Genomic DNA, 27,726 nt, shown 5'->3' with positions numbered 1-27,726 from the left:
AAGGTTCTCATTTTTCCAAGTAAAGAAAAATTATGAACTGAAATCTTGGACCTATAAGTTTGTGAGTCTCAAAACCCAAGTACAACCACTAACTTAATATTATCTCATTTAACGTGCCACCAGAATAAAACCTTCCAATATTCAATTTTTCATTTAATTTGAGAATTCCTTTCCTCTTTCTCAAAAGAATTTAAGAATATAGATCAAAGTACAACTATGCAGCAAAGTCAATAAAAGAGCTGCCAAAATTTTTATTTTAAAAATCGGTGCCAAGAAAAGGAAGAGGAGGTAAATACCTTATCCATTTGGGTTCATTTAATTACTGAGACTGGGCATCTGGTCTGGTACTGAATTTCTCAGCAGCTGAAGCAGAGAAGAGAGAGTGTGAAGTCACAGAGCTCTCGTTATCATACAGGAGGATGCGGACTAATGCCCAAGAGGACACAAACTTTCTCCTGCCCCTAAATTTTACAAGAATTTTTCACATGAGACCTTATTTAGGAGACCATAACAACATAACAGCCTGCTCAAGTTTTCTGGCAAAAGCAGAAACGGTTTTCATGTGGCCTTTTCTTCCAACAACCTTTGAGGGAAACCAAGGGTGCACCAGATTGCACAGTGATTCAGTGACATCCTTCTTTGTTTTTAAACAAGAAATGAGCGTTTTAAGAGGCGAAGTCAAGCGTGCTAAGTAAATTACAAGGGAGGGAAGACCATATTAAAGTGCTCTTGGTTTCCTCTTGGCTGGGTCATGGGAGGGCACACAAACATGCTTTCCTTACTAAGGTGTGGACTGACTCACTCATCCCTCGGCCAAGCAGCCAGACGGTCCTGACTGTGGAACTCACACCCTAGCCTAGAAGCTCTCTAGCGTGAAGGGGTCAACCCCAGTAGCCCTTCCCAGGGTTGGCCACTATGGGGCAACACTGAGCCAGCATCTGAAAAACAAACATTCCTTTTCCCAGCAAAGGAATCCAGCGTACATGAAATTGTACCAACACAAAAATTCCATTAATTCTGAAAATCCAATATTTGACCTTCCCCATAAATAAAGGGTGTAAAAATAAAATGGCCTTTCTAATTGTAGAAACTGCTTCTTTGATTTCCCCTTTTTTTTTTTTTTTTTTGAGACAGAGTCTCTCTCTGTCACCCAGGATAGTGCAGTGGCGCGATCTCTTTATTGCAACCTCCAGCTCCAGGGTTCAAATGATTCTCATGCCTCAGCCTCCTGAGTAGCTGGGATTACAGGCACACGCCACCACACTCGGTTCATTTCTGTATTTTTAGTAGAGATGGGTTTTTGCCATGTTGGCCAGGCTGGTCTCCGACTCCTGGCCTCAAGTGATCTACCTTCCTCAGCCTCCCAAAGGAGTGAGCCACCGCACCCAGCCACTTTTTAACTTTTTAGCCACCAATTCATATGAGATAGCAAAGAAACGCTCAACAGTTTTTGAACAGGAACTATGCTAAGTGTTTTTGTTTTTTGTTGTTGTTGTTTTTCTTTTTGTGAGGCGGAGCCTCGCTCTGTCACCCAGGTTGGAGTGCAGTGGCGCGATCTCAGCTCACTGCAAGCTCTGCCTCCTGGGTTCATGCCACTCTCCTGCCTCAGCCTCCTGAGTAGCTGGGACTACAAGCGCCCGCCACCATGCCCGGCTAACTTTTTTGTATTTTTAGTAGAGATGGGGTTTCACCGTGTTAGCCAGGATGGTCTTGATCTCCTGACCTTGTGATCCGCCCACCTCGGCCTCCCAAAGTGCTGTGCTAAGTGTTTTATATGTGCCATCTCATTTAATTCTACAAGAACTCTATGAGGTAGGTGTCAACATGATCCCCGCTATGTATATGATGGAACTGAGGCACAGAGAGGTTAAATAACTCACCCAAAGTCACACAGCCCTATTTAGCGGCAATAGGATTTGAGTCAACCCAGGTAGTCTGATATAAGAGCATTTAACCCTGTGTCCCAGAAGACTTACATGATCTCATAGCTGGAGGAAGCATCTAGTTCGCTTCCTCCTGAAGCAACACTGTCTTCCATATCCCAGCCTCAGCTTAACACCCAGAAAGCTTTTCCTTATTTTTCTTATTTTGACCTAAAACTGTCTCAAAATTGGTGAGAGTTCTTCCTTCTAGAGCTACTTGAAAGTTGAGTCTCTCTTCCACATGAAACCCTCTCCAATTTTTAAAAAATCAAAACTAGTGTTTTTAATTTAGAAAAGTAATGCATGTTCATGGTCTTTAAAAATTCAAGCAATATAGAAAGGATAAACTGGAAAGTAAAAATATTTCTTCCACCTCATCCAATCCCTGTCCTCAGAATTAATCGTTGTAATTACTTTTGAATCCTCCCAGGGTTTTTTAATACTATAAACTTATGCACATAATTTCTTTTTTAACTCAAATAGGGTCATGTTATGCATACTGGTGGGGCAACTTACCTTTTTCCTTAACAAGGTGTCCTGGATGTCTTTCCATAGCAGCATTCCTATACATAGCTACATGAAAACATCAACATTTATTCAATCTGCCTACATACACTTTTTTTCCTAATACAAGCAATACTTGAATGCAATTGTACATAGCATAGGTTCCTGCAAATGAAATTCCTGGATAGAGGGTAAGAGTACTTTTGAGAGAGAGGACCAAATTACCCTCAAAAAATTGTAGTAGTTCTGGCCAAGCGCAGCGGCTCATGCCTGTAATCCTAGCACGTTGAGAGGCCGAGGTGGGCGGATCACGAGGTCAGGAGATCGAGACCATCCTGGCTAACACGGTGAAACCCTGTCTCTACTAAAAATACAATCAATTAGCTGGGCATGGTGGCAGGTGCCTGTAGTCCCAGCTACTCGGGAGGCTGAGGCAGGAGAATGGCGTGAACCCAGGAGGCAGAGCTTGCAGTGAGCAGAGATTGCACTCCAGCCTGGGCGACAGAGCGAAACTCCATCTCAAAAGAAAAAAAAAATTGTAGTAATTGAAACTCAAACAGGCTGAAGAAAACATTAAAATTTTTTTTTTTAAATTGGAACTTGTAGTGATGGCACAGTGGCTCACCACCTGTAATTCAGCTACTTGGAGACTGGGACAGGAAGGTTGCTTGAGCCCAGGAGGTCGAGGCTGCAGTGAGCCTTGATCGCACCACTGCACTCCGACCTGGGTGACACAGCAAGATGCTGTCTCAAAAAAAAAAAAAAAAAAAGTAAATCAAAAAAATTCAAAATCCCCATATTATTAACTGTGGTTTTTAAATTTAAAAAATTCAAACTCTCCACATTATTAACTGTGGTTTTTAAATTTAAAAAATTCAAAATCCCCACATTATTAACTGGTTTTTCAGTCTTTAATAAAATAGTGGAATGAAACATTAAGGGGCTGGGTGTGGTGGCTCTCGCCTGTAATCCCAGCACTTTGGGAGGCCAAGGCTGGAGGATCACTTGAGCCTACGAGTTCAAGACCACCCTGAGCAACATGGTGAAACCCTATCTCTAGAAAAGACAAAAAAAAAAAAAAAGTAGCCGGGCGTGGTGGCATGTGCCTGTAATCCCGGCTGTTCGGGAGGATCGCTTGAGCCCCAGAGTTCAATGTTGCAGTGAGCAGAGATCACACACCACTGCACTCCATCCTAGGCGACAGTCAGACCCTATCTCAAAAAAAAAAAAAAAAAAAGAGAAGAGAAGAGAAAGAGGAGGAGGAGGGGAAAGGAGGGATGGGGGAGGAGGAGGGAGAGGAGGAGGAGTAAAGAAAAGAAAGAAGAAGAAAAAGAAAAACGCTGTAGGAATTTACACCCAAATCAACCAACAGCCCATTTTCCCAGGTTTATCAATATCGCCTTTTATCAAACTGTTAACTTTTCCTTCCACGTTTGAAGACAGCTCTTCATTCATATATTCATTTACACAACACATTCTTTCAAACAATATTGACTACGCATCTTTTCCTCAGGCGCTGAGTGAGGAGCTGGGTTTGCTCTGATCCGGGAGTTTCCAGCCCTGACTGACTTATCCCCCGGTTCATCAGAAGAGCTTATGAAAATACAGATTCCTGGTGGCTGCCCCGAGGTGCTGGTTCAGTGGGCCTTGGAGGGGCCCGGCAAGTTGTTTCATTCATTTTTGTGTTTTTGTTTACCAGCTTCCCACGTGATTTAGCTATTTGGTAAGGAGCCAAAGGTAGAGCAAATCTTCCCTCTCCTTTCTCTGGGTAAACTCGCCTTCTGGAAATGAAGGCGCCGGGAACGGCCAGGACCCACTTCTGGGAAGTGAAGGAACAGGGACCTGGTGAGACCTCTCCTGGTAACGCCGAAATCTACTGCTGCTCCCGAGTCCTCCAAGCAACAGCCCGGGCTCAGGATTCCCAACTACAAACGCGCCCCATCCCATTTCTGCTGGCTAATGAAAGCGTTGGCCTCTCCCGACACAGAGGATTCGAAACAGATCAGCTGCCTTCATCCACTAATCAGCTCCTGACTAAAGACATTCCTCCGGGGGACTGAGAGTCAAGAGCATGCGCAGAAGCCGGCGGGCCCGAAGGCGCCCCCAGCGGCTAACAAGCCTCAGCGAAACTGGAAAGTTCGGCTTCCCTCGGCCACACTCGGTCTCCAGCCCCGCCTCTCGGCCCGCCTTTTCCTCCCAGCGCCGCGTTGATGGGCGCGCAGCGGGCTCTGAAAGCTCGACTGTGGGCCGGGCGCTGTGGCGCACGCCTGTAATCCCAGCACTTTGGGAGGCCAAGGTGGGTGGATGAAAGTTCGCGACCAGCCTCACCAACATGGTGAAACCCCGTCTCTACTAAATTAGCCGGGCGTGGTGGCGCACGCCTATAATCCGAGCTACTCGGGAGGCTGAGACAGGAGACTCTCTTGTCCCTGGGAGGCAGAGGTTGCGGTAAGGTGAGCCAAGATCGCGCCATTGCACTCCAGCCTCGGCAACAAGAACGAAACTCCGTATCAAAAAAAAAAAAAAAAAAGCTCGACTGTGGGCCGGCGACCTTCACGTGCCAGCGCTGGAGAGGTGCCAGGCTCCCTGGGGCCGAGACCGGGGCAGGCGACGACACTTCGTCCGGCCTCCTAGCCTCGGCCTCTAAGCTTCCTGCATCTTCTACTTCATCCTAGGTGATGTTGGACGTGACAGAGGAGGTGACAGGTCACCCTGAGTGCGGGACTCCGTGTGAGTCTGAACGAAGTGGGCCTCCAGGTACCACGCCTTTGCTTCTGCTGTGGCATCTGATGAGTTCCCTGTTCATCTCTCCAGGCATACCCAGGGCAATCGGCCCTGATGCCCAGGGGCTAGGCTTGCAAGACTGCGCATTACGTTCGCAGAGCCGGAGTGCAAGGCCAGACCTGGTACCAACAGCATCTCTGCCTTCGTCCTCATCTGGTTCCCTCCTCAAACCTGTACCCGTGCTGGGGAGCCTGGAAGGTGCGTGCTGTGAAAGTAAATAATGAATGAGGCTCCTGGTGGATGGCGGGCGCGTGTTTGCCCCTGTAGGGCTGCTACAATGGAAAGAACATTTGCTAGTCTGGAGTCATGGGTTCCAGTTCTGGTTCCGTTTATCATTGCTGCTTAATAAGTTCCTCCCCGCATCTGGGTCCTAACTTCTTGTTTCTTTTTTGTTTTTGTTTTTTGAAACGGAGTTTCAGTTTTGTTGCCCAGGCTGGAGTGCAGGGGCGCAATCTCAGCTCACCACAGCCTCTGCCTTACTGGCTCAAGCGATTCTCCTGCCTCAGCCTCCCGAGTAGCTGAGACGACAGGCATGCGTCACTACGCCCGGCTAATTTTTGTATTTTTAGTAGAGATGGGATTTCACCATGCTGGTCAGGCTGGTCTCGAACTCCCGACCTCAGGTGATCTGCCCACCTCAGCCTCCCAAAGTGCTGGGATTACAGGCGTGAGCCACTGCGCCCGGCCAGTCCTAACTTCTTAACGTGTAAAAGGAGACTTGAACTCTGATAAATATATGTTGAAGGCCAACAAGGAGCCCAGCATTAAGTATTGGGGATGCAGGTGAGCAAAACGGACAGCCCTGATTCCCAGAACATATGGTGTGGAGTAGGAGGCAGTCAACAATCACGTGGACGTAATTATACGTGTACTTTTTTTTTTTTTTTTTTGAGATGGAGTCTAGCTCTGTCACCAGGCTGGAGTGCAGTGGCGCGATCTCGGCTCACTGCAACCTCTGCCTCTCGGGTTCAAGCAATTCTCCTGCCTCAGCCTCCCGAGTAGCTGGGATTACAGGCATGCGCCACCACGCCCGGTTAATTTTTGTATTTTTTAATAGAGATGGGGTTTCACCATGTTGGCCAGGCTGGTCTCGAACTCCTGACCCCAAGTGACCTGCCCACCTTGGTCTCACTGTTGCCCAGGCTCCAGTGCAATGGCATGGTCATAGCAAGTACAAAGGTCTGGAGCGTGAAACACACACATTTCTTGAATTGGACATTATAAGCACTCTTAAAAGCATACAAGTCAGAGGTGTGGAAGCTTCAGCAAGTTAAATTGAGAAGGCCTTGGAGAATTCTTTGAAAGCCCCTAAGTATTTGAGCAATCCTATAAACGTATGTGAAGACCTCTGACCCTGTTTTCTGATGGAAATGTCCAGATTATTGATCTGACCGGAACAGTCCAGGTTCCATGATGCAAGCAGTGGTGTCTGTGATCTGACTTTGAGAGACATCTGGCTCTGTTTCAGAAGAACTAAAACTATAGTTCTAGCTACTTCGGAGGCTAAGGTGGGAAGATGGCTTGAATCCAGGAGGTCGAGGCTGCAGTGAGGTGTGATCTCACTACTGCACTCCAGCCTGGGCAACAAAACAAAACCCTATCTCAAAAAATAGGGTAAAATGAAAGAATTCAAAATAATTATGCAGCAAAATGTTTACTATATTTCTATAAATTCAAATAAAACATGCCAAATGCTTTCTCCCCCCATAATTTCAATGAGCATGTACAGTAAAATTCTTAGGGAACAATGTGAGCCAGGTAATTGTTGATCTGGTTGAGTAGCACTTTAGAGATAACTTTTATGCGTTCTCCCATTCGGGGCTTTACCCTGTCAGGAGAACTCAATTAGCCCTCTTAATATAAACAAACTGGCCGGGCATGGTGGCTCACATTGGCCCAACAAAACCTTTGGGAGGCTGAGGCAGGCAGATAACTTGAGTCCAGGAGTTCAAGATCAGCCTGGGCAACCTGGTGAAACCTTGTCTCTACAAAAAATACAAAAAAATTAGCCAGGCATGGTGGCATGCACCTGTAATCCAAACTACTTGGGAAGCTGAGGTGGGAGGATTGCTTGAGCCTGGGAGGTTGCAGTGAGCTGAAATTGTGCCACTGCACTCCAGCCTGGGTGACAGAGCAAGACTCTGTCTCAAAACAATTTTAAACAAAACAACAAACTTGCTCAGAGAGGTTGAGTACCTTCATAAGTTCACACAGCTATGACAGGGTAAAGTTAGGCCTGGCACTTCAGCTGTCTCAACCCAGCATTTCTTCTGCCATGTCACGGAGTCCCCTCCACACGCATACTTTTGTAAGATACAGCGACCAGCCCTTCATGTTTTTCTCTGTCATTTTACAGGCCACTTCTCTCTCATCTTTGTAAGCAAGCCTGGATAACTCAGCTTGAGATAAACATGGCTGCTTTAAAGCTTTACAGCACTTGTATTTTTAGTTCTTCTGAAACAGAGCCAGATGTCTCTCAAAGTCAGATCACAGACACCACTGCATGCATCATGGAACCTGGACTGTTCTGGTCAGATCAATAATCTGGACATTATAATTTTTTTCTTTTTTTTTTTTTTTGTCGAGATGGGGGTCTCACTTTGTTGCCCAGGATGGTCTGGATCTCCTGGGCTCAAGTGATCTGCCTGCCTGGGCCTCCTAAAGTGCTGGGATTACAGGCTTGAGCCACTGCACCTAATTCTTTCATTTTAATTAAGAGTGTTTATCTCTTCCAAAAGGTGATTTTAAAATTTCACATGTGGTTCTCTCCTTATTTTCAGTCAAGAAGAAGCAAAAAAAAAGGATTAGAGAGTAAAACAATTGGCAGGAGCTTTTGGATATTTTTACTTATCCCATTGTGCAACACATTCAGTGACAATACAGGTTTTCGAAGTGGTTTAGATGGTTTGTCTGTGAGCATGTGTGTTCCTACAGTTCTCCAGAACATGAGAGCCCTTCATGCCTAATCTTGGCTTCCTGCTGTTAAGACTTTTCAAGGGGTGTGAGTTGGCCAGCCATGGACCTGGATACATGGACCAGTGGCTACAGGAGATGTGAACACAATGCTGAGAGCAATGGAAATGTAAGCAAGTAACATGTATGCTTGGTGAACAATCAGAAGTATGAAATATGAGAAACCAAACCTGCCTGATTGATAAGAATGGGGGGCTGGGTGCAGCGGCTCACCCTTGTAATCCTAGCACTTTGGGAGGTTGAGGCAGGCGGATCATGAGGTCAGGAGTTCGAGACCAGCCTGACCGATATGGTGAAACCCTGTCTCTACTGAAAATACAAAAATTAGTCAGGTGTGGTGGTGCGTGCCTATAATCCCAGCTACTCAGGAGGCTGAGGCAGGAATATCGCTTGGAGGTGGAGGCTGCAGTGAGCCAAGATTGCGCCACTGCACTCAGGCCTGGGAAACAGAGTGAGACTCTGTCTCAAACAAAACAAAACAAAACAAAAAACAAACAGAATTGGGGGTAGGCGGTTTGAGGAGCATGAGGCTTGGACCTATTAGACCTGGAGATTTGGGGAACTAGGGATGCCAGCCGTGTTCCTTGTACTGTATGCAAAAGGGAAGTAACAAGTATTGAATGTTCACTTACCTCTTTCATTCCCCAATATGAAGTAGATATTCCCATTTCCAAAAAGAAAAAAGAAAAAGAAAAAAGGAGGCTCGGGAGAACTAGAAAGCAGATGGAACAAAGAGGACTTCATTCAGTATCGGATGAATTAAGTTAGTAGTTCTATGTATGTATGTGGGTCTTCTAATTTGATTTTCACATTGTTCTTTAGAAAGATTTTTAGCTATATTAAGATTTCTTAAAAAGCTGGGCCATGCCAGGCAGGGTGGCTCATGCCTACAGTCCCAGCCACTCAGGAGGCTGAGGCGGGAGGATCACTTAGCCCAAGAAAGGCTGCAGTGAGCTATGACCATGCCACTGCACTCCAGCCTGGGCAACAGTGAGACCCTGTCTCAAATAAATTGAGAAAAAAAAAGAAAAGAAAAAAAACCTGGACCAAGAGTATAATTTCAGGCATCAATTCTGTAGTTCCTTACTAGAGAAGTTTCTCTCAATGTGTACAGCACTGGAAACCACGAGGAGGTGGCAGCACAGCATTCTCTGCTGAGCGTGAGGTTGGCTCTTGGTGTTGCTTTGCTGCAACTGTCATTTGCCATTGATGATGGTTCTTCTCTTCCAAGGGAGAGGAAGAGAATGCAGTCTGAGTGGGGGGAAAAGTCTGCGCCATGCACTTACAGACTGTTAACATTGGAGTCTTGCTAGTGAACATTTTAGTTGATTGGATTGTTTGGATAGCTGAGTTTGATATTTACAATATCCCTAGCTTACCACTTAATGTCTGCTCTTCTAAATGCTGTCCTTTTCCCATATCGTTAGTATTCTCTTTAACCCATTCTTCAGCTTGGTGAAGTGTTAGTATTCCCTCCTCTGACACTTGTTCACTCAGCACAAAGAATTCCTACTGTTACCTCTCCAGAACCCTGCAGTCATTACAGATGAGGAAGCTGATGCAGGTAGGAGACAGGAGCAGAAGCATGGGCCATGCTGTTAAGAGAACAGGGAGTCAGAGTGGGGTTTTAATCTGGTTCACCCAGCCACTTACTAGTTTATAACCTGAGAGCTTCCACTTCCCCATCCCCAACATAGGGTCATCCTGTCATGGGACTGTTGTGAAGAATGAGATGCCACACAGACGAGCAGTCCTAGCTAATGTTAGCTGTTAATGGGTGAAGGAAAAGCAGGCACTTAACATGTGGATATAGGCTATCACTTATCTTTGTCTCGTGACACCATCCTCACTAGTTCACAACTGCCCTTTAGTACAGGCTGAGCATCCCTTATCCGAAATGCTTGGGACCATTTGTGTTTCAGATTTCTAATTTTTCAGACTTTGGAATATTTGTATATACCTAAGGTTTTTATATATACTTTATGATCTTAGATAATTTTAGACAGGGTCCCACCCTGTCACCCAGTCTTGAGTATAATGGTACAAACATGGCTCACTGAAGCCACAGGCGAATACCACCGCGCTGCACTGATTTTTTAAAAAATTTCTTGTAGAGGTGGGCATGGATTTAAGTGATCCTCCTGCGTCAGCCTCCCAAAGTGCAGGAATCACAGGCATGAACCACCATGCCTGGCCTATGGTTTTAATATACAGGTTGGGCATTCCTAACCCGAAAATCCAAAACGTTCCAATGAACGTTTCCTTTGAGTGTCATGTTGATGTTTTGGATTTTGGGTAAGGGATGCTCAAGCCATATATTAAAAACACAAAACTAGCCAGGCATGATGGCTCATACTTGCAATCCCAGCACTTTGGGAGGTCAAGGTGTGCAGATCGCTTGACACCAGGAGGTTGAGGTTTGTCTACAAAAAATTAGCTAGGCATGGTGGCATGCCTGTAGTCCCAGCCACTTGGGGGTGGCTGAAGTGGGATGATTGATTTGAGCCTGGGAGTTTGAAGCTGCAGTAAGCCATGACTGCACCAATGCATTCCAGCCTGGACAACAGCTAGAACCCCTCTCAAAGCACTTAAAACTCTTTAATACTGACACCTACATACTCCTACCCGTTGTTAACTGCACCTTACTCAAGGTCCTAAATTGTTCACCATCCCATCTTTTATACTTATTACTCTTATCAGATGCATATACTTAATGTCTTTGCTCAAAGTGTTGCTTTGAACATTCCCAGGCATGTATCCTCAATGTCCACATGTAGTTTCTCTTGAAGTAGAACTGCCATTTTCCCCAAGTAGTTGCAGTAACTTATACAAATGGTCTTTTTCACACTGACATGTGACAGTCCCGGCTAGAAGTCATGCTTTTCATCACTGAATGTCTTCATCTATTAAATGCTAATGCAGATAAGGATACGACTCATTCATGTGCCTGGCATGTCATTAGCTGCTCTGAATACACAATACGCATGGTTTATTATATAATCCAAGCCTGAAAAGTCGGAATTTCCATTCATGGTATTATTAATTGGCAAACAAAAAAAGCGCTTAGCTTTTGGAACCCAGGTTTGAATCTTGTTTTATCCACTTTGTGTAACTGGAGACCTTAATAAACTATGAAGTAAACTTTCTGCACTCCTTCAGTGTTACTGTAAAACTCCCAAGCATTTGGTGAGACATTACACAGCTAGGTCTTAGTTTCTTTACAACCTTGGGATGTAGCAGTCAATTCAGCATAGGTCAAAGTTCATTATTAGGCAGGGTTGTATAGGGTAATTACCCAGGAGACTTTCTAATGCTGGTCTGTATTACCCTCCGCCCCCAGTGGAGGGGACACACCTTATAATCCTCAAGTTTATACAGGTAACCTGGACAAAGCATCTGCTCTGATCCTTCCTCCTGCCACCCCAGTGCAGTTTTTAGCACTGTACCATGAGGTGCCTTCTTGTTAGCATCAGGATTGTCTATGATCTCACATCTGGCAACGGTGGCAGGGAAAATCCAGCCTGTGTCATGGCAGAATAGGTTTAAAGCCAACATTACAAAACACACCATTTTTGCAGAGCGCATTCCCAAGCTATGGGCAAGACCAACAGCAGTAAAGTTCAGCTTTTTATTGAACACGTTATAAAAGAGATTTAGTCAAAAAGACCAAAACCCATGTCATCATCAGACTCCTCGGATTCTTCTTTCTTTGCTTCCACTTTCTTCTCCTCAGCTAGAAAAAAAAGTCAGGTGTTAGGATTTCCATACATCATCTGCTTGTGGAAAATTAACGGCAATTTTACCTATAATACTATTTTTTTTTTAAATCTCTACACTCCTCCCAATACTAAAAACTCCATGTTTCCTACCTGGAGCAGCAGCAGTGGAGGGGGCAGGACCTCCTGCTGGTGCAGCACCCGCTGCTGGAGCAGGTCCACCAGCCCCTACATTGCAGATGAGGCTCCCAATGTTGACATTGGCCAGGGCCTGCAATACATGTGCATGCATAGGTAAATGCCCGGTTCTGTCCTTGTTACACAGCGCTCACGCACCAAAAACGAAAAGTATCCCCCCTTCCAGGTTACAGTGATCAACCCCTAACACTATATACGGTGGGTTCCACATCCATGGTTTCAACAGTGGAAAAGCATGCGTACCAAACATGTAGACTTCCAAAGTATACAGGAGGATGTGCATAGGTTATATGCAAATACATTTATATAAGAGATGGAACATCCTGGGATTTTGTTATTAGTGGAAGGCCCTGGAATCAATACCCTACACACTGGCTTTTCTTTGCTAACAGCCAAAACTTAGGTTAGACAGGGCAACACACTACTGTTCAGCTTTGAATCTGATAATTACATTCCTATATGTTAAGAACCTCCTGAGGTAGCTGATTTCCCTCCTTTTACAAATAACATGTTGGCAAAAAAATAATCCAAACTTCCTGAAACACTCAAATGAATATTCTTTCGACAATTCCATGTCTCCTCTTAACAGTGAACTCAAATTTTCAGTCTACTAAACAAACATAGGACTTAAAGATGACATAGGTACAATGTTTACAATCTTTCAAAACTCTTTAGAGGACACAACCCCGGAGTTAGATGCTATCAGCTTAACTTGCCAGAGATTAAGTAACCTGTACAATGGAAAATAGCCAGTGCAAGCTCCATGACCAGGAACCTTGTCTTTATTAGTCTTTTATATCCCAACATATAGTACCTACTGTGTCAATGAAGTCCGCTAAACCCAAATGTCCATTAAACCACAGGTTTAATGCAAGAATTTGCTTGCAACTTTAACATGGGTAGTACCTATCTCCCGGATGATCCTTTTTGGGAATAAATGACCTGATTCAGATTTTTTTTTTTGACCATGGTTTCAGAGCAAAAGGGAAACCAGAGTCTGATAAGGAAACATAAGACTTGAGAAACTGAAATCTTATTAGCTCCTAGAGATACAAATGCAACCAAATACACCTAGGAGATCCAGCGGCCTGTGGGGCCTTATGGCACTGCTGGAGGTACTTCAGCATGTACACCTGCCCTCGTAAATCAGCAGGCTTTACTTTGCCACCATCACCTTACCTTTGCAAACAAGCCAGGCCAAAAAGGTTCAACATTCACACCGGCTGCTTTAATGAGGGCATTGATCTTATCCTCCTACAACAAATAAAAACGTCAATCCATCAAAACGTAGCGTATGTAGTATCTCCAAAACGCTGCAAGTCAAAGGCAAGTCACTCAATAAAAAGTGTACAGGACATGTTTAACCAGCTCAAATATTCTATCACAAGCAAAAGAGATGTGTGCCAGGCGCCCTGCAATGAGGCGAGCCCATCGCTGCTGTTTCACGGGCTGGGACTTGCCTGAGTCACGCGGCTATTTTTAAGTTACAAGACCTGGAAGGTGGAGCCGAGCTCGGGCGCTATCCTCCACGACCCGGGGAATTCAAGGCAATTATACCGAAAGAGGTCCGAGTAAGTGTCCCTGAGAGAGACGAGGCGCGGGTCAGGGTGCCCAAGCGCTGCGGAAAAGCTTTTCTACACGAAGGATCTTGGAGCCGGAGAGCCCAGCCTCAAGCGCACTCCACGCCCCGCGGGCCCGCACGTGGTCCCGGGGGCCCAGGTCCCGCTCTGCGAACGAGGCCCCAACCCCCAGGAGCGCCCGCCCCATACCGCCTGTGTTCGCGGCCTGGCCCCGGCCGGAAGTGCTGGGCCCAACGGCCTGGAGCCGGGAACCGCATGGAGAGGCGGGAGTCGACGCCCACAGGCAGCCCGGCTGCCGACCCGCGCCCGCACTCACCGTGACGGTCACCTCATCGTCGTGCAGAATGAGGGCCGAGTAGATGCAGGCGAGCTCGGAGACGGAGGCCATAGCGCGGGCAAGTGTGGGGCTGGCGCTGCCGGACGCGGTGCTAGTCGCCGGATGAAGTGAGGGCCTCACTCCAACGCGGCCTTAGCTTTCTCGGAAGGACCGAGCACCTTCGCGACAGCTGAGGAAAGGGGTTCTCGTGCCTATGCGCAGTCTCTTATGTGACCACGCGGACCAATCGGCGCCCGCACCCAGCGGAAGAGGCGGACCCAGGACCAATTGAAGACGCCTGCGCGCTGCGCCTGATTCGTTCTTCCTGTTGAGAAAGTTTCTCAGCGCAAACAGTTACGGTCTCACTTTATTTGGTTAAATTATAGAACTTGAGACGGTTAAAAACACTTTTAGGATAGGGTTGCGTAGGTATTCGGACTTCGCACCCGTTGGTTCCATGAGCTGCTTGACTTGGCAGGAGCTCCGCTGTGGCCGTGGTGACATTGTTCGTAATCTCCTGGTTAGGTCGCGGCCTTCCCAGCCGTCAGGGTCAAGGCTGCGCCCCACCTTGGAGGTCGCTGCTTAGCGCTGGGCCTTGGATGAGATAGATAGATGTAGATAGATGTAGGAGGAAGAGCAAACTAACGGCATTATGATAGCAGTAGCCGTGGAGCGCTTACTATATCCCAGTCACTGAGCCACATTCTGCAAGGATTCACGTAATCCTCACACAGCAGGAGTTGGATGTTATCTCCATCTTGCAGATGGCAAAATTAAGTCTTAGAGCCGGTAACTAGCCCAAGATAGTGTAGTTACCGCGCGGTGGAGCGTGGATTTGGAATCTAGAAGCCTTAGACCTGGTAACTAACCCAAGATTGCATAGTTCCGCGCGGTGGAGCGTGGAGTTGGAATCCAGAAGCCTGACTTCACCGCCTAGTGCTTCGGGGAAGGGGGATTATGGGTAAATTGTATACAACCTGTTATTTGTTATCTGAACCCAATGTAAATTCCTACCTTCAAATGGTCACCTTTACATTGCTCGTGCAATTTGCTTAGTTTACTGGAAAGTTAGTTCAAGATTTTTTTTTTTTCGGGAACCTTCTTTATTTAGTCCATCCCATTATTTAATAATCATCTCTGATGAAACATTTCTGTTGGAATCCACCAATCTAGAGTCCTATTTGGGTCAATCTTAACTACAAACAAATATTTTCATATCCCGAATTTTTTAAAAAAGTTTTTATAGCTATCAAACTTTTTAAAAATAAAGCTACTGAGTTTTCATCCAAATCTAAGAAGCCATTATAGTGGAATTTTGGTCAAGAAAGCTTAAAGCTATTTAAAAATCCAAACATTTCCAAAGCTACAATGAGTCAGTCCAAAATACTGTGTACCTCCAGCAGTGTACTTAAAAAACTGATCTGCTGGGCGCGCTGGCTCACGCCTGCAATCCCAGCAGTTTGGGAGGCTGAGGCGGGTGGATCGCCTGAGGTCAGGAGTTCGAGACCAGACTGGCCAACGTAGTGAAACCTCGTCTCTACTTAAAATACAAAAAAATAGCTGGGCGTGGTGGCGGGTGCCTGTAATCCCAGCTACTAGGGAGGCTGAGGCAGGAGAATTGCTTGAACCCGGGAGGCGGAGGTTGCAGTGAGCCGAGATCGTGCCATTGCACTCCAGCTTGGGCAACAAGAGCAAAACTCCGTCTCAAACAAACAAAAAAAAAACTGATCTGGTTGGCAAGTGGCACTTTGTGGTCACTGAGGAGATAATCGTTTTCTCCACGTATACGCACTTTTACAGGGTATCAAACAGTAAGCACTAACCACAGCTATTAAAGAGAAGTAGCTAAGCAAAATGTCAGTACTCATGCATTTCCTTTTGTGTTGTTGAAGGACTTAGTGCATTCAACCGTTACTTCAGACAAATTCCACTGCCCCATATTCTATCATAGTAAAAATTTCTCATTAATATTTTGAAAATACTATGCAATAAGCCATTTAAATTTTTTTTTTTCCCCTGAGACGGAGTTTTGCTCGTTCCGCAGGCTGGAGTGCAATGGCGCGATCTCGGCTCACTGCAACCTCTGCCTCCCAGGTTCCAGCTATTCTCCTGCCACAGCCTCCAGAGTAGCTTGGATTACAGTCGCGTGCCACCACGCCTGGCTAATTTTTTGTATTTTTAATAGAAAAGGGGTTTCACCATGTTGGCCAGGCTGGTCTCAAACTCCTAATCTCAGGTGATTCGCCCACCTTAGCTTCCCAAAGTGCTGGGATTACAGGCGTGAACCACCGCGTCTGGCTAATTTTTTTTTTTTTTTTTTTTTTTTTTTAAGTGGGTTGGGACAGGGCATGGTGGCTCATGCCTGCAATTCAAGTACTTTGGGGAGGCCAAGGCGGGAGGATTGCTTGAGCCCAGGAGTTCAAGACCAGCCTGGGGCAACATATTGAGACCCAGTCCCTATTACTTTGTGTTGTTTTTTTTGAGATAGGGTCTCATTCCATTGCCCAGGCTGGAGCACAGTGGCACCATCACAGCTCACTGCAACCTCTGCCTCCCAGGCTCAGGCAATCCTCCCACCTCAGCCTCCCCTGTAGGTGGGACTACAGGTATGTGCCGCCATGCATGACTAATTTTTAAATTGTAGGGATGGGATTTCAGCATGTTCCTCAGGCTGGTCTCGAACTGAGCTCAAGCCATCCTGTAGTGCTGGGATTACAGGTGTGAGCCACCATGCCCAGGCTGTCTCTGTTTAATAATAATTTTAAAAGCAGGCTGGGTACAGTGGCTCATGCCTGTAATCCTAGCACTTTGGGAGGCCAGGTTGGGAGGATTGCTTGAAGTCAGGAGTTTGAGACTAGACAAGGCCACAGAGCAAGGCCCCATCTCTACAAAAAATAAAAAATTAGCCAGATGTGCCGGCATTTGCCTGTAGTTACAGCTACTCAAGAGGCTGAGAGGATTGCTTGAGCCTGGGAGGCTGATACTACAGTGAGCTGTGATCATGTCATTGCACTCCCTTCTGGGTGACAGAATGAGACCCCATCTCAAAAAAGTAAGAAAAAAGCCAGCCTGGACAACATAGCAAGACCCCATCTCTACAAAAATAAAAAAATTTTTAATTAGCTGGGCATGGTGCTGAGCACCTGTGGTCCCAACTACTTGGGGGGCTGAGGCAGAAGGATCACTTGAGTCCAGGAGTTTGAGGTTATAGTGAGTCATGATTGCACTCCTGCACTTCAGCCTGTGCAACAGAGCAAGACCCTGTTTCTGAAAAAAAAATTAAAAAACAAGAAAATCAAGAAATAAATTCTGTATCTACTACAATAGCAATTTAACGTTTAGTGTTCTGAAGCATTCTAAAAACACACATATAGGCCAGGTGTGTTGGCTCACGCCTGTAATCCCAGCAGTTTGGGAAGCCGAGAAGGGCTGATCACCTGAGGTTAGGAGTTTGAGACCAGCCTGACCAACATGGAGAAACCCTGTCTCTACTAAAAATACAAAATTAACTGGGCCTGGTGGCAGATGCCTGTAATCCCAGCTACTGGGGAGGCTGAGGCAGGAGAATTGCTTGAACCTGGGACGCGAAGGTTGTGGTGGCTGAAATCGTGCCATTGCACTCCAGCCTGGGCAGTAAAAGCAAAAATCCATCCCCCTACCCCGCCAAAAAAAAACTCAACATACACACACACACATATATGACATTGTTTACTACTATACTGTGAGTGACTAGTGCATTTTATCTTCTCCCTTAACTTTTGAATCAGCTTTTGGCAAGGACTAATATCACACTTTTATTATGAATAACAAAATATTAAACTATCATTTTAGTTTAAAAAAAAAAAAAAAAAGGGGGGGTTCGGGCACGGTGACTCACATCTGTTATCCCAGCACTTTGGGAGGCCGAGGCAGACGGCTGAGATTGGGAGTTCGAGACCAGTCTGACCAACATGAAGAAACCCTGTCTCTACTAAAAATACAAAATTAGCAGAAGAATCTACTAAAAATACAAAAGGCAGAAGAATTGCCTGAACCCGGGAGACAGAGGTTGCGGTAAGCCAAGATCGTGCCATTGCACTCCAGCCTGGGCAACAAGAGCGAAACTCCACCTCAAAAAAAAAAAAAATCAGCCTCAAATCCAAATTAAATTCAAGTAAAATGTGTGTTCACCTATGCAATGGGATATTTCACCATAGTTTCGACAGTATTTTTTCTAATTTATGTTGTCCCCAATGTTTTTTGTTTAAATGTCTAGAAGTCATACTTAATATGTAGATAATTACGGTTGTCACATAAAAAAAGGCATTGTCCATTTAACATATTATCTTGTATTTTTTAGTGCTATCTTTCAATTTGTCCCACAAACAGTGAGTGCCAGGTGAATGCAGGCCACTGTGCCAGGTGCTGGGAGGACGTGCTGAATGAACGGCCATCACACAACTACGTAATTCTTAGTGCTTTTGATTTTAATCCTTTTGGCATATCTTAAATGTCAGAAAGTGAATATATACATACAAATTCAAAACACCTTCCTAAAATGGTTATTATTGGCCAGTCATTTACATCTTTATTTTGAAAGTTTGAATTGTCAAATAGTTCTAAAGTGCATTCTTGCAGCTAATAAATAGCAGCATTTGTTTATAAAACCTTAAGAAATTCAGACCAGGGCTGGAAAAGTCACAATAAAAAAATCAGGCATGATCTAGATATATTCTTCCTTAATCATCTAAGACAAACACTTGTGTGAATTAGTTTATAAGTATACATGAAATATATTTTAACAAAGCATTATAAAAAATTCATACAGCAATGAAAAAAGGAGTCTTCCTCTGCTATTAATATTAAATATGGCAAAACATATACTATACAAGGTTTGTTGCATACTAGTTGTCTTTGGAACCATAGGGAAAGCTTTGCTCTAGGTCAGTGTATGATGTAGCTGAGGTCCGTGATTTTCAACAAAGTTGGAGTTCTACAAGATGACCTGGAAGACTGCTTCTGGCATGGCTTTCGAGAAATCATCCACACAAATGAAAATGTTCTTTCACTACTGGGACTGTCAGTTCATGGCTTTTTGCGCCTAAAACACAACAACCAGCACTTAGAGTTGAACTTTGCAATTAGTAACACATTCATAGCAAATCAATCTTTAGAAGGTCTTTGAGAAGTCCCTCTGAGAAAGCAAACAACTTTTATAAAATATGCTTATCTTAGTATTAAATTTAGAAAACAGGATTTCCCACCTTTATCCTGCTGCAACAATCTTCTAAATTGCTCATTAAGGAATGTAAATGTTTAAAATGTTATATATACGTATATATGTATATATACGTTTATAACATTTTATATATGAATGCATGTATTTGTAAAGAAGGGATTTTATTAAAATATGGAAAAAGACTGGGTCAGACTCCTGAGTATGAGTTTAACAGAAGAGGAAAAGGTACAATTCCTTCCCTACTATAAATTCTTCCATTCAGTGTTACTTATTTTAGTGAACACTTATTGCTACACCAAGACCAAGAAGCAAGTCAGAAAACAATGATTTACACAAAGCTGTCTAGTCCCCAACTTAAGCCTTTAGCCTTCCCTCCTTAGAGGTACTCTCAGTTCGGCCTCAGAAAGCTTTATGAGCGTTGGCAGAATATGAACAAGAGCCACCAATCTTCTACCACCGCCTGCCTTGCAGCTCTGATTGCTCTTATCCAGCCTTCTGAGGCTCTCAATATTCCAGTTGCCTACTGCAGTCTGCCCGTGGGGGCCCAGATAGTCCAAGGGGAAAACCAAAACCATATATTTGTTCTGAACAACAAGTGGATAGACGGTAGAATAACGTAAAGACCAAAGGAGGAAAAAAGCACACAGCAAGACCCCAGTTACAGTCAGTGCTCACTTGGGTTGTGCGTGATGCTGATATCCAGGTCCCAGTTGGGATCCTGCTTTCATCTCCACAGCCACGGAACACTGAGAGGAAAATGACAAGAGGAAAAAGATCAGCTCCTCTCAATAGTCTATAAAATACAGTTATTTAGCGGGCTCTACACCTAAGTGAAATGCAATATTGCTTTCTAGTTCAGCAAAGACTCTGGCACAGGCCACAAATGTTGTGAGTCAGAAGGGTCTTTAGAGGTCATCTAGGTAACTCATCTCATTTTAGATAAGTTCGTGAAGAGAGTTGGTGGCTAAGGCCATAGCTTAGCCTCCTGACCCCTACCTTCCCATGTTCTTTCCAAGAGCTTCTCCTCAGGAGTAAGAGTTGCAAGGGGGTTCCTGATGAAGTGGATTCTTGTTATTCTAGGAATAGGCCTACATGGTGCACTGGCAATGTGAGATTATACCTCAGCGTTTTCAAAGAGCATAAAAATCTAGAGCTGTGGGGTTTAAAACGTGACAAACCTAATTTTAGTAAGCAGAGAAATATTTAATTTTTCCCCTACCCTTGTTTCTACATCGGTCCATTCAGACTCTGCACCATCTGGTTGGGCAGGTGCTACTGTGGAAGATCTTCGTTTTCGACTACTGAAAAAGGGGAAACATGATGCAACAATTATTTTTGCATCTAAGAAGAGGAAAAATATTAGAGGTAGGGAAATACTATCTACATCCCTTTGGAGAATTAATGATACATTTCACAGGCTGTTCTGTTCCTCAGAAATAAGCAGCTAAGAAAATGACCAACTTTTATACAGAGATTTTTGATGGTTACTTACCCATTTGGTGATTCTTGCTTTAAAGTCTCAATATCAGTAAACTGAACAGATTGTCCACCACCCCTTGTTTTATAAATATCACCCTAAAGCCAAAAGAAAAGGTCACTGTTACACATTGATATACCCAAATGAAAAACACACATATATATTTCAAATTGTTCTCATGATTCTATTTTATAGAAATTCCCATCCACAAAATCAGATGGTACTTGGTACTTGCTGAGTCTGTACTATCAAAATAATTTAGAAATTTGAGTACGTATCTCTCACAAACAAAAGAAGTCCAATACAATGTAATCAGTAACATTCATAATTGCAGAAAAAAATATTCCTTCTGCTCTACCTGTAATTTAAAAACTAAACTGCACTAAGGATCAAGAAATTTGCTGGAAATTTCTACATGCTCTAAGACATGGCACTTTCTTCTCTGAGTGCCCCCTGTTGCCCATATTCAAATGACAGTATAGTCTCATTTGTAGCTAATTATAATAACAACAAAAACTCTAAATTGAACTTGAAATAAAAAGCTTTTTTTTTTGGCATTATCTTTTACTTTCCTGATTATTCACTGACTCTATGATCAAAGGAGAATTCTTCTATAGGCAAGCAAGTCTCTTCTTTCTGGAAAACAGCTTTAGGCAGCTCAATACTGAGTAATTTTAATGGGTCAAATTTTAACATAGATTTTGTTTTATTTTGTTTTTGTTTTTTTATCTTGAACTGACAGAGAGCAATGGGAGTTCTTTGCTTAGATTTACTTTTTAAGTAGTGGTTAAAACTAAATATAGTCATTAAAAATTAAAGTACATCATGGATCTAGAATTCTAAGAAACTGAAGAATCTACACCTATTTAAAGCATACTTAGTCCCACTTTGGCAGTTGATTTATTTAACCTAAGCAGTGACTAATTTTCTGCTAACAAAAAGGTTATATCAAATACTCATTGATGTTCCAGTTGACACTGCCTGTGTGCCACCAAAGGAGTAGCAGGACAAATGGACTTTTGTTGAATTTCTTAATATATTTTTTTCTCCCGTGAAAATTAGTTTACCTTAATTAGTTTAGTTTCAATCTCCCCATCGGAGGCTAGTTCCTGGTGGGTCAGCATGTACTTCTCACACTTAGCTAGTGCCTTTTCATTTGCAACAGATACTGTGATGGCATGAGGGACATGTGGCTGCATGACTGTTTCAGTTTGCATGTTAGAGGCGGGCTTATGATCTACCCATCTGTCTCCTGCAGAGCGTGATCGTCTGTGTCGGAGACGAATTGGTGGTGCGTTCTGATCAGGTTGAAAGAGGAACTGAGAAACAAGCATAACCCATAATTAATTAAAGGGTATTATTAGAAGTGCAGCAGGTTCGGCTACATTAGTTGATGACAGTATCATAGCAAACCTTTCCAAAGCTAAATATTTTATTCAAGTAATTTAAACATCTTTGCATTTAAACACAAAACCAACAAACATCTTTAATGCCAACTTGTATGTTACACATTCTACCTGGGAGTTTCCCTTTCAACAAAGGATAAAAGAAAAAATTCTGGTAATGCTGCAAGTCTTTCCTGCTTGGGGGTCATTCAGGACAAACAACCCATTTCATATTTTTGATCAAAAACCATTATTTATCCCTGCTATTGAGAGGTAATTTATTACGTCCACAACTCTGTTAAAATCTTCAATAAGATCAATGAAAGCCCTATACATTTTCTAGGTTTCTAAACAAAACAGAAAACAATCCAAAGAACATAAGGTATAATAAGAACCATATGAATAAAATGATTAAAGAAATGTGAAATACTTCTGAGTGCTTTCAGTTAAGATTTTAAAACATCAAAACAGAACTTCATGAAAAGTTCAAATACAATAATGGCTGCAATATACCAACTAATTTTTCCCCCAAACATTTCATACAGGTTCCAAGAAACAAATAAATAATACAGCGTCAAATCAGTCTCTTATCATACAATAAAAAACTAGTTGCCAGGCCAGGCATGGTGGCACATGCCTGTAATCTCAGCACTTTGGAAGGCCGAGGTGGAGGAATCAATTGAACTCAGAAGTTCAAGTCCAGCCTAGGCACCATGGTGAAACCCAGACTCTACAAAAAAAATACAGAAAAAAATAAGCTGGGCTTGGTGACACGTGCCTGTAGTCCCAGCTACTCAGGAGGCTGAGGTGGGTGGATCACTTGGGCCCAGGAGGTGGAAATTGCAGTGAGCCAAGATCGCACCACTGCACTCCAGCCTGGGCAACGGAATGAGACCCTGCCTCAAAAACAAACAAGTTGCTTCTGGTCAAATGTCATGTAAATCTGGGAAAGTTAAGTTAAGCACATTCAGCCTAAGAAAATAATATTTCACATATATGCCATAGTTATAGTTTGAAGCAATGAATTATCTCTGGTGTTTTATGAACATCTCCTGTTTGTAAAACTGAAAACGGGGCTGGGTGCAGGGGCACACACCTGTAATTCTAACATTTGTGAGGCTGAGGTAGGAGAAGGATCACCCGAGACCAGCCTAGGCAACGTAAGAAGAATTTCTGGGGCGTCTTTTGGTCTTGGGTGATTTCTACAAATTTCTACAAAAAATTTAAATTTTGTGTAAATTTCCACAAAAATTTTAAAAATTAGCCAGGTGTGATAGCACATGTCTGTGGTCCCAGCTGCTCACGAGGCTGAAGTAGAACGATTGCTTGAGCCTGGAAGGTCAAGGCTGCCGTGAGCCTAGATGATGCCACTGCACTCCAACCTGGGCAACAGATGAAGACCTCATCTCAAAAATAAAAAAATAAAACAACAACAACAACAACAACAAAACCCCAAAAAACAAAACTGAAAGCAAATGGAAAAAGTCTATCACAGGCCAAATCTGTCAAAGCTAGTCAAGTATGAAGACCTCAATTTCAAAATGCACATCTGAGGAACTGAATCATTTTCCCTATATAGTCGTACAAATGCAGCACTAGTGACAGCTCCAAGACATGGGCAATATAGTTTGCCATTAAAGATGCTGAGCCTCAAGACAAACAGGAAACATTTCATTCTGATAATGATTTATTTAATGTTGAACACAAAAGTCTGGTCCTTATCATCTACCATTTAGCGAAAGCGAGGGTTTTCTTCAAACATTTAACAGTAAACATATGATGAAACAAGCTTCGGAAAGATGATAATCCATACGATCTACTAGCATTTATGAAATAAATATTTAAATTTTTTTCCTCCCTCAAGTATAAATTTAGTCCACTTGACATAATTTTTGACCAACAAACTTAGACGCACAGATACTAACCTTATAGTAACTTTTCTGCTGCACTTCTAAATAGTTTGATTTCACGTAAGAATCTCTAGTAAATTCTCTTAAATATCTCATAGCCAAATTAGATATCTCATTACTGTTTGCAAGGCATAAGCAAGGCTTGACTAGTTTTCAGCCTATAAACTGTCATAAAATGACTAGAGTTGGTCAGAATGACCATTTACCTAATTTGCTGTCTAAAAATGTTTAAGGAAAAATCTGCAAAGCAAAGAACTTAACAGACCTTAGAATCATCGGTTTCCCTGGTAAATAACTTGGGATTCATCACCATCCCTTAATAATCAGGAATTTGGGCCACCTAAATGAACATTCATCTATACCCTGACTTATATAAGAAAATCTAAAGTAAATGTTTACTGTAAGATTTAGAAGAAAAATTCTAAAAGAGCTTTGTTAAGATTTTACTAAATATAAAATCCACAAACATTAACTTGGTCCATTTATTCAGATTCAAAAGAAACTTTACCTTAATCTTTAAGAAGAGAAATATGAAAGTGAATTTATTTAAATACCCTTGAATGTGAGACAAAGTCCTTGTTAATTGAGATAAATGCCTCGATTAAAAGCAATTTATTGGGCATGGAAATCAGTAGTTTTAAAATAACTGGCCTAGACTCTTCAGTGAAAATAGTCAATGTCATAAAAATAAAAAAAGTAGGGGGACAGGGTGAGACTATTTTATATTAAAAGAGATAAAAGACATAATCATGATATGCAATGCATACACTTTCATATCATGGATTGAAAAAAAAGCTGGCTGGGTGCAGTGGCTTGCCTGTAATCTCAGCACCTTTGGAGGCCAAGGCAGGAGGATTGCTGGAGTTCAAGAGTTCAACACCAGCCTGGGCAACATGGTGAGACCTTGTCTCTACTGAAAATAAAAAATCAGCGTGGTGGCATGCCTGTAGTCTCAGCTACTCGGGAGGCTGAGGTGAGAGGATGACTTCAGCTCAGGAAGACTGAGGCTTCAGTGAGCCATAATCATGCCACTGCACTCCACCCTGGGTGACAGAGTGAGACCTTGTCTTAAAAAAGAAAAGCCAATTTTGGGACAAATGCATAATGTCCCAATAGAGGATAATTATCTAATTAATGTTGATTTTCTTGCATGTGATAAAGATTGTGGCTAGGTAGTACAATGTCCTTATTCTTAGAGATTAAGTGTCTCTAAGTCTGTGATTTCCTTTTACAAGGCTTAGGGAAATAAAGTTGATGTATCTACATCAAGTAACAACTGGTAAACTTAGGCAAGGAGGGAAAGACATTACCATACTATTCTTTCTACTTTGCTTTGGGTCTGAAATTTTTCAAAATAAAAATTTGGGAAAACAATTTTTAAAACTAGGGCTCAAAAGGAGGTACAAAAAATCTAATTTGGGGAAGGGGAACCAAAAGAAAAATATGGAAAGTATGCTTTAAAACACAGTCACCAATTTTGTGCAAAGCTTATTAGCTTATGCAACTGAAAAGCTCACACTACTCTGGCATGCACCAAATTGACCTGTATTCACTGAACACACTTCTGCTGCCAGATGTGTTTAGGCTTTTTCAGATGAAGAGCCAGGCCTCAATTTCAGTGAGTCAATCTTTCAAATTAACTGAGAAATCAGACCTTCTTTATACTATAGCCCAACCATTTTTCCAATGAACTTTCAGACACAAGTTACAAAAAACAAAGAAGATAAAATCTATTGCTACAATGCGTTAAAATAATACTGGCACTAACCCTGCAGCAATGATCCTCTTCTATTTCTATCTCATTTCTGAATGTAGGAACCACCTCCCTGCCTTCAGTCCAGTACATCCCTCGCCTTCTGTCTGACACGATACAAGTTTTGCTTTGTCCTGGCTCCTGCTGCCTACGCCTTGCAATAGATGTGACTTTGAGAGGTGTGTTGTACGTAGGAATTTTCTGCTCCCATTCCGAAATACAGGAAGCTACAGAAATGCTGCTGCAAGAGTTAGAGCGCCTATGTAGCTGTGGCTGGCTCATGAGTTGCTGGCCGTTGGAAATCTGAGCAATATAGTTACTAGAAAGCTAGAAAAATTGGAGAAAAATTAATAAGCAAGACTGAAAAACTGAGAGAAACAATTCATTACTTTTCTATAATGTTAGCACATGAAGACAACATTACAAATAATTATTTGTACTAATTTTTTGTGCTAAATTTGTGTTTATTCTAAATTTTAAAATATTTTTAAAGAGAAATTTCAGAAATGTAAGTATTATAAAATGTAAAAATTCTCATAGAAATAGTCATCTAATCTGAACAAAATATCTGTAGTACAAAGTTACTACACAATTACAAATAACTTACAGGCACAGGTGATGGAGAAACAGATCTTTGAGTAACTTTTTCTCTATCTCGCTCCCGAGAGGGTCTCTCTGGCTTCTCAGTTTTAGGTTCAGTAACAATAGCCTTCAGTTGTTTCAGTTTTTCATCTTTAACCCAGAGTTTATTCTGCATCTCCAGCTGTTTGGCTGCCACTCTACGCTCCTACAGATTATCAATGGCAATGTATATTATCATTCAATCACAGCAAATGAGTATACCAGATTAGCCAATCACTTTATTTCCTAAAAATGACAGTTCTCCAATTCTTTCTGAGAGTTAACGACCATCACCAAAACCCTACCACAAATACAATAATTCAAAATATTGAACCTAACTACAATGTAAAATAAATCATCCGACTCTGAGGCAAGCACTACCCAAATGATACTCACACATTCTTTCTCCCACTTCATTGTCGTTTCTGTCACCATGCCTTGCAACCTGGCTTCTAATCTGCGTTTGTCAGAAAACTGTCGCTGAAGTTTCTGGTTCTGAGTTTCAAGTTCCTGTTGCAAATTGCGTTTATCTTCTTCATAGATAGTAGTTGTTTTCTCTAAAATCTCAATCTAGGAAGGTAGACCACTATGTTCAATACTTGGCATATAAACATTTCATGTCACTATAAAATAATCTTCCTTAATTTGCTTATACAAGCATATTTGTGGAAAGAAAAATCATGGAGAAAGCACTTTTTTCTCTAACATTTCATCTGAATTCCCACCCCCATTCTCAGAAATGAAAACACGTTAAACAAGTTCCTCACTCAGAGACATTTATAACTAATTTCATGTGAAAATTACTTTCTTCTAAAATGAATGCCTAAAATTTAGTTTTTAGGCTATTTTCAGAATTAAAAAAAAAACTATACTGGTTGAGACTAATTTCTCTTATGAATGTGTACCCCCACCAAACCTCTAAATGACCCTCTGTAAATGAGAGAACAAACATATATTACATAGTGCTGCAATGCTTCTCACCAAAATGGTATTCCCTTCTACCCCATAGTAAGAGATTAATCCTGAGTTTATACTTTTACAATCTGATTTGTAAACCAAATACAGATCAAATTAAGCTTTACTGAGTATCTGTTATGTCCAAGGTACTATGCTGGCACTTTTATACCATTTCATTTAATCATTTATCTCATTAAAAACAGCATACTAAGGAAATATTTCTAATAAATCAAAAAGCAAGCTACAACCAAAGCTAAGCTCTAGAAAGCTCCCTTGTTTGCGTCAGAGAATATCCTTTTCAACTGTTAAAACTCTCATAAAATTAAAGAACATATGATTCTTCATTTCACTCACATTTCCTCCTTAGCATGGGACGAGGATTAGTAAATAACCAATTGAGACCTTTTTTTTT

The 27,726-nt window shown here is 42.6% G+C and overlaps 2 protein-coding genes and 1 non-coding gene across 8 annotated transcripts in view; 1 reads left to right on the top strand and 2 right to left on the bottom strand.

The window, feature by feature from the left end:
* The first annotated feature begins 9,231 nt into the window (after nucleotides 1-9,231).
* LOC119628251 (small nucleolar RNA U3) lies at nucleotides 9,232-9,443 on the top strand. Its single transcript, XR_005244544.1, has one exon. It is a non-coding gene; the product is annotated as a small nucleolar RNA U3 (small nucleolar RNA).
* Nucleotides 9,444-11,797: 2,354 nt separating this feature from the next.
* Nucleotides 11,798-14,226, bottom strand: RPLP1 (ribosomal protein lateral stalk subunit P1). The gene is made up of 4 exons (XM_008016081.3): nucleotides 13,994-14,226; nucleotides 13,277-13,351; nucleotides 12,053-12,170; nucleotides 11,798-11,916 (listed from the first exon to the last, which is right to left on the bottom strand). The coding sequence occupies exons 1-4, from the start codon at nucleotides 14,063-14,065 to the stop codon at nucleotides 11,837-11,839; spliced, it is 345 nt and encodes a 114-aa protein (XP_008014272.1). The 5' UTR covers nucleotides 14,066-14,226; the 3' UTR covers nucleotides 11,798-11,836.
* Nucleotides 14,227-18,438: 4,212 nt separating this feature from the next.
* KIF23 (kinesin family member 23) overlaps nucleotides 18,439-27,726 on the bottom strand; it is a 34,908-nt gene continuing 25,620 nt past the window's right edge. For 2 of the 6 annotated variants that reach the window (XM_008016083.3, XM_008016084.3), the window contains 8 exons: nucleotides 26,754-26,927; nucleotides 26,344-26,523; nucleotides 25,752-26,063; nucleotides 21,756-22,007; nucleotides 20,704-20,786; nucleotides 20,431-20,512; nucleotides 19,887-19,957; nucleotides 18,439-19,073 (listed from right to left, as the gene is read on the bottom strand). In XM_008016083.3, the coding sequence (XP_008014274.2) occupies nucleotides 19,058-19,073; nucleotides 19,887-19,957; nucleotides 20,431-20,512; nucleotides 20,704-20,786; nucleotides 21,756-22,007; nucleotides 25,752-26,063; nucleotides 26,344-26,523; nucleotides 26,754-26,927 (1,170 nt within the window). In that variant the 3' untranslated portion in view covers nucleotides 18,439-19,057. The remainder of the gene's footprint in view (nucleotides 19,074-19,886; nucleotides 19,958-20,430; nucleotides 20,513-20,703; nucleotides 20,787-21,755; nucleotides 22,008-25,751; nucleotides 26,064-26,343; nucleotides 26,524-26,753; nucleotides 26,928-27,726) is intronic. The other 4 variants (XM_038010099.2, XM_038010100.2, XM_008016086.3 and 1 more) reach the window with 2 other exon arrangements.

Source organism: Chlorocebus sabaeus, chromosome 26 (genome assembly GCF_047675955.1).
Source record: "Chlorocebus sabaeus isolate Y175 chromosome 26, mChlSab1.0.hap1, whole genome shotgun sequence".
Taxonomy (NCBI): Eukaryota; Metazoa; Chordata; class Mammalia; order Primates; family Cercopithecidae; genus Chlorocebus; species Chlorocebus sabaeus.
Note: the sequence above shows the minus strand (reverse complement) of the source record. Positions and strands in the feature narration are given on the sequence as shown.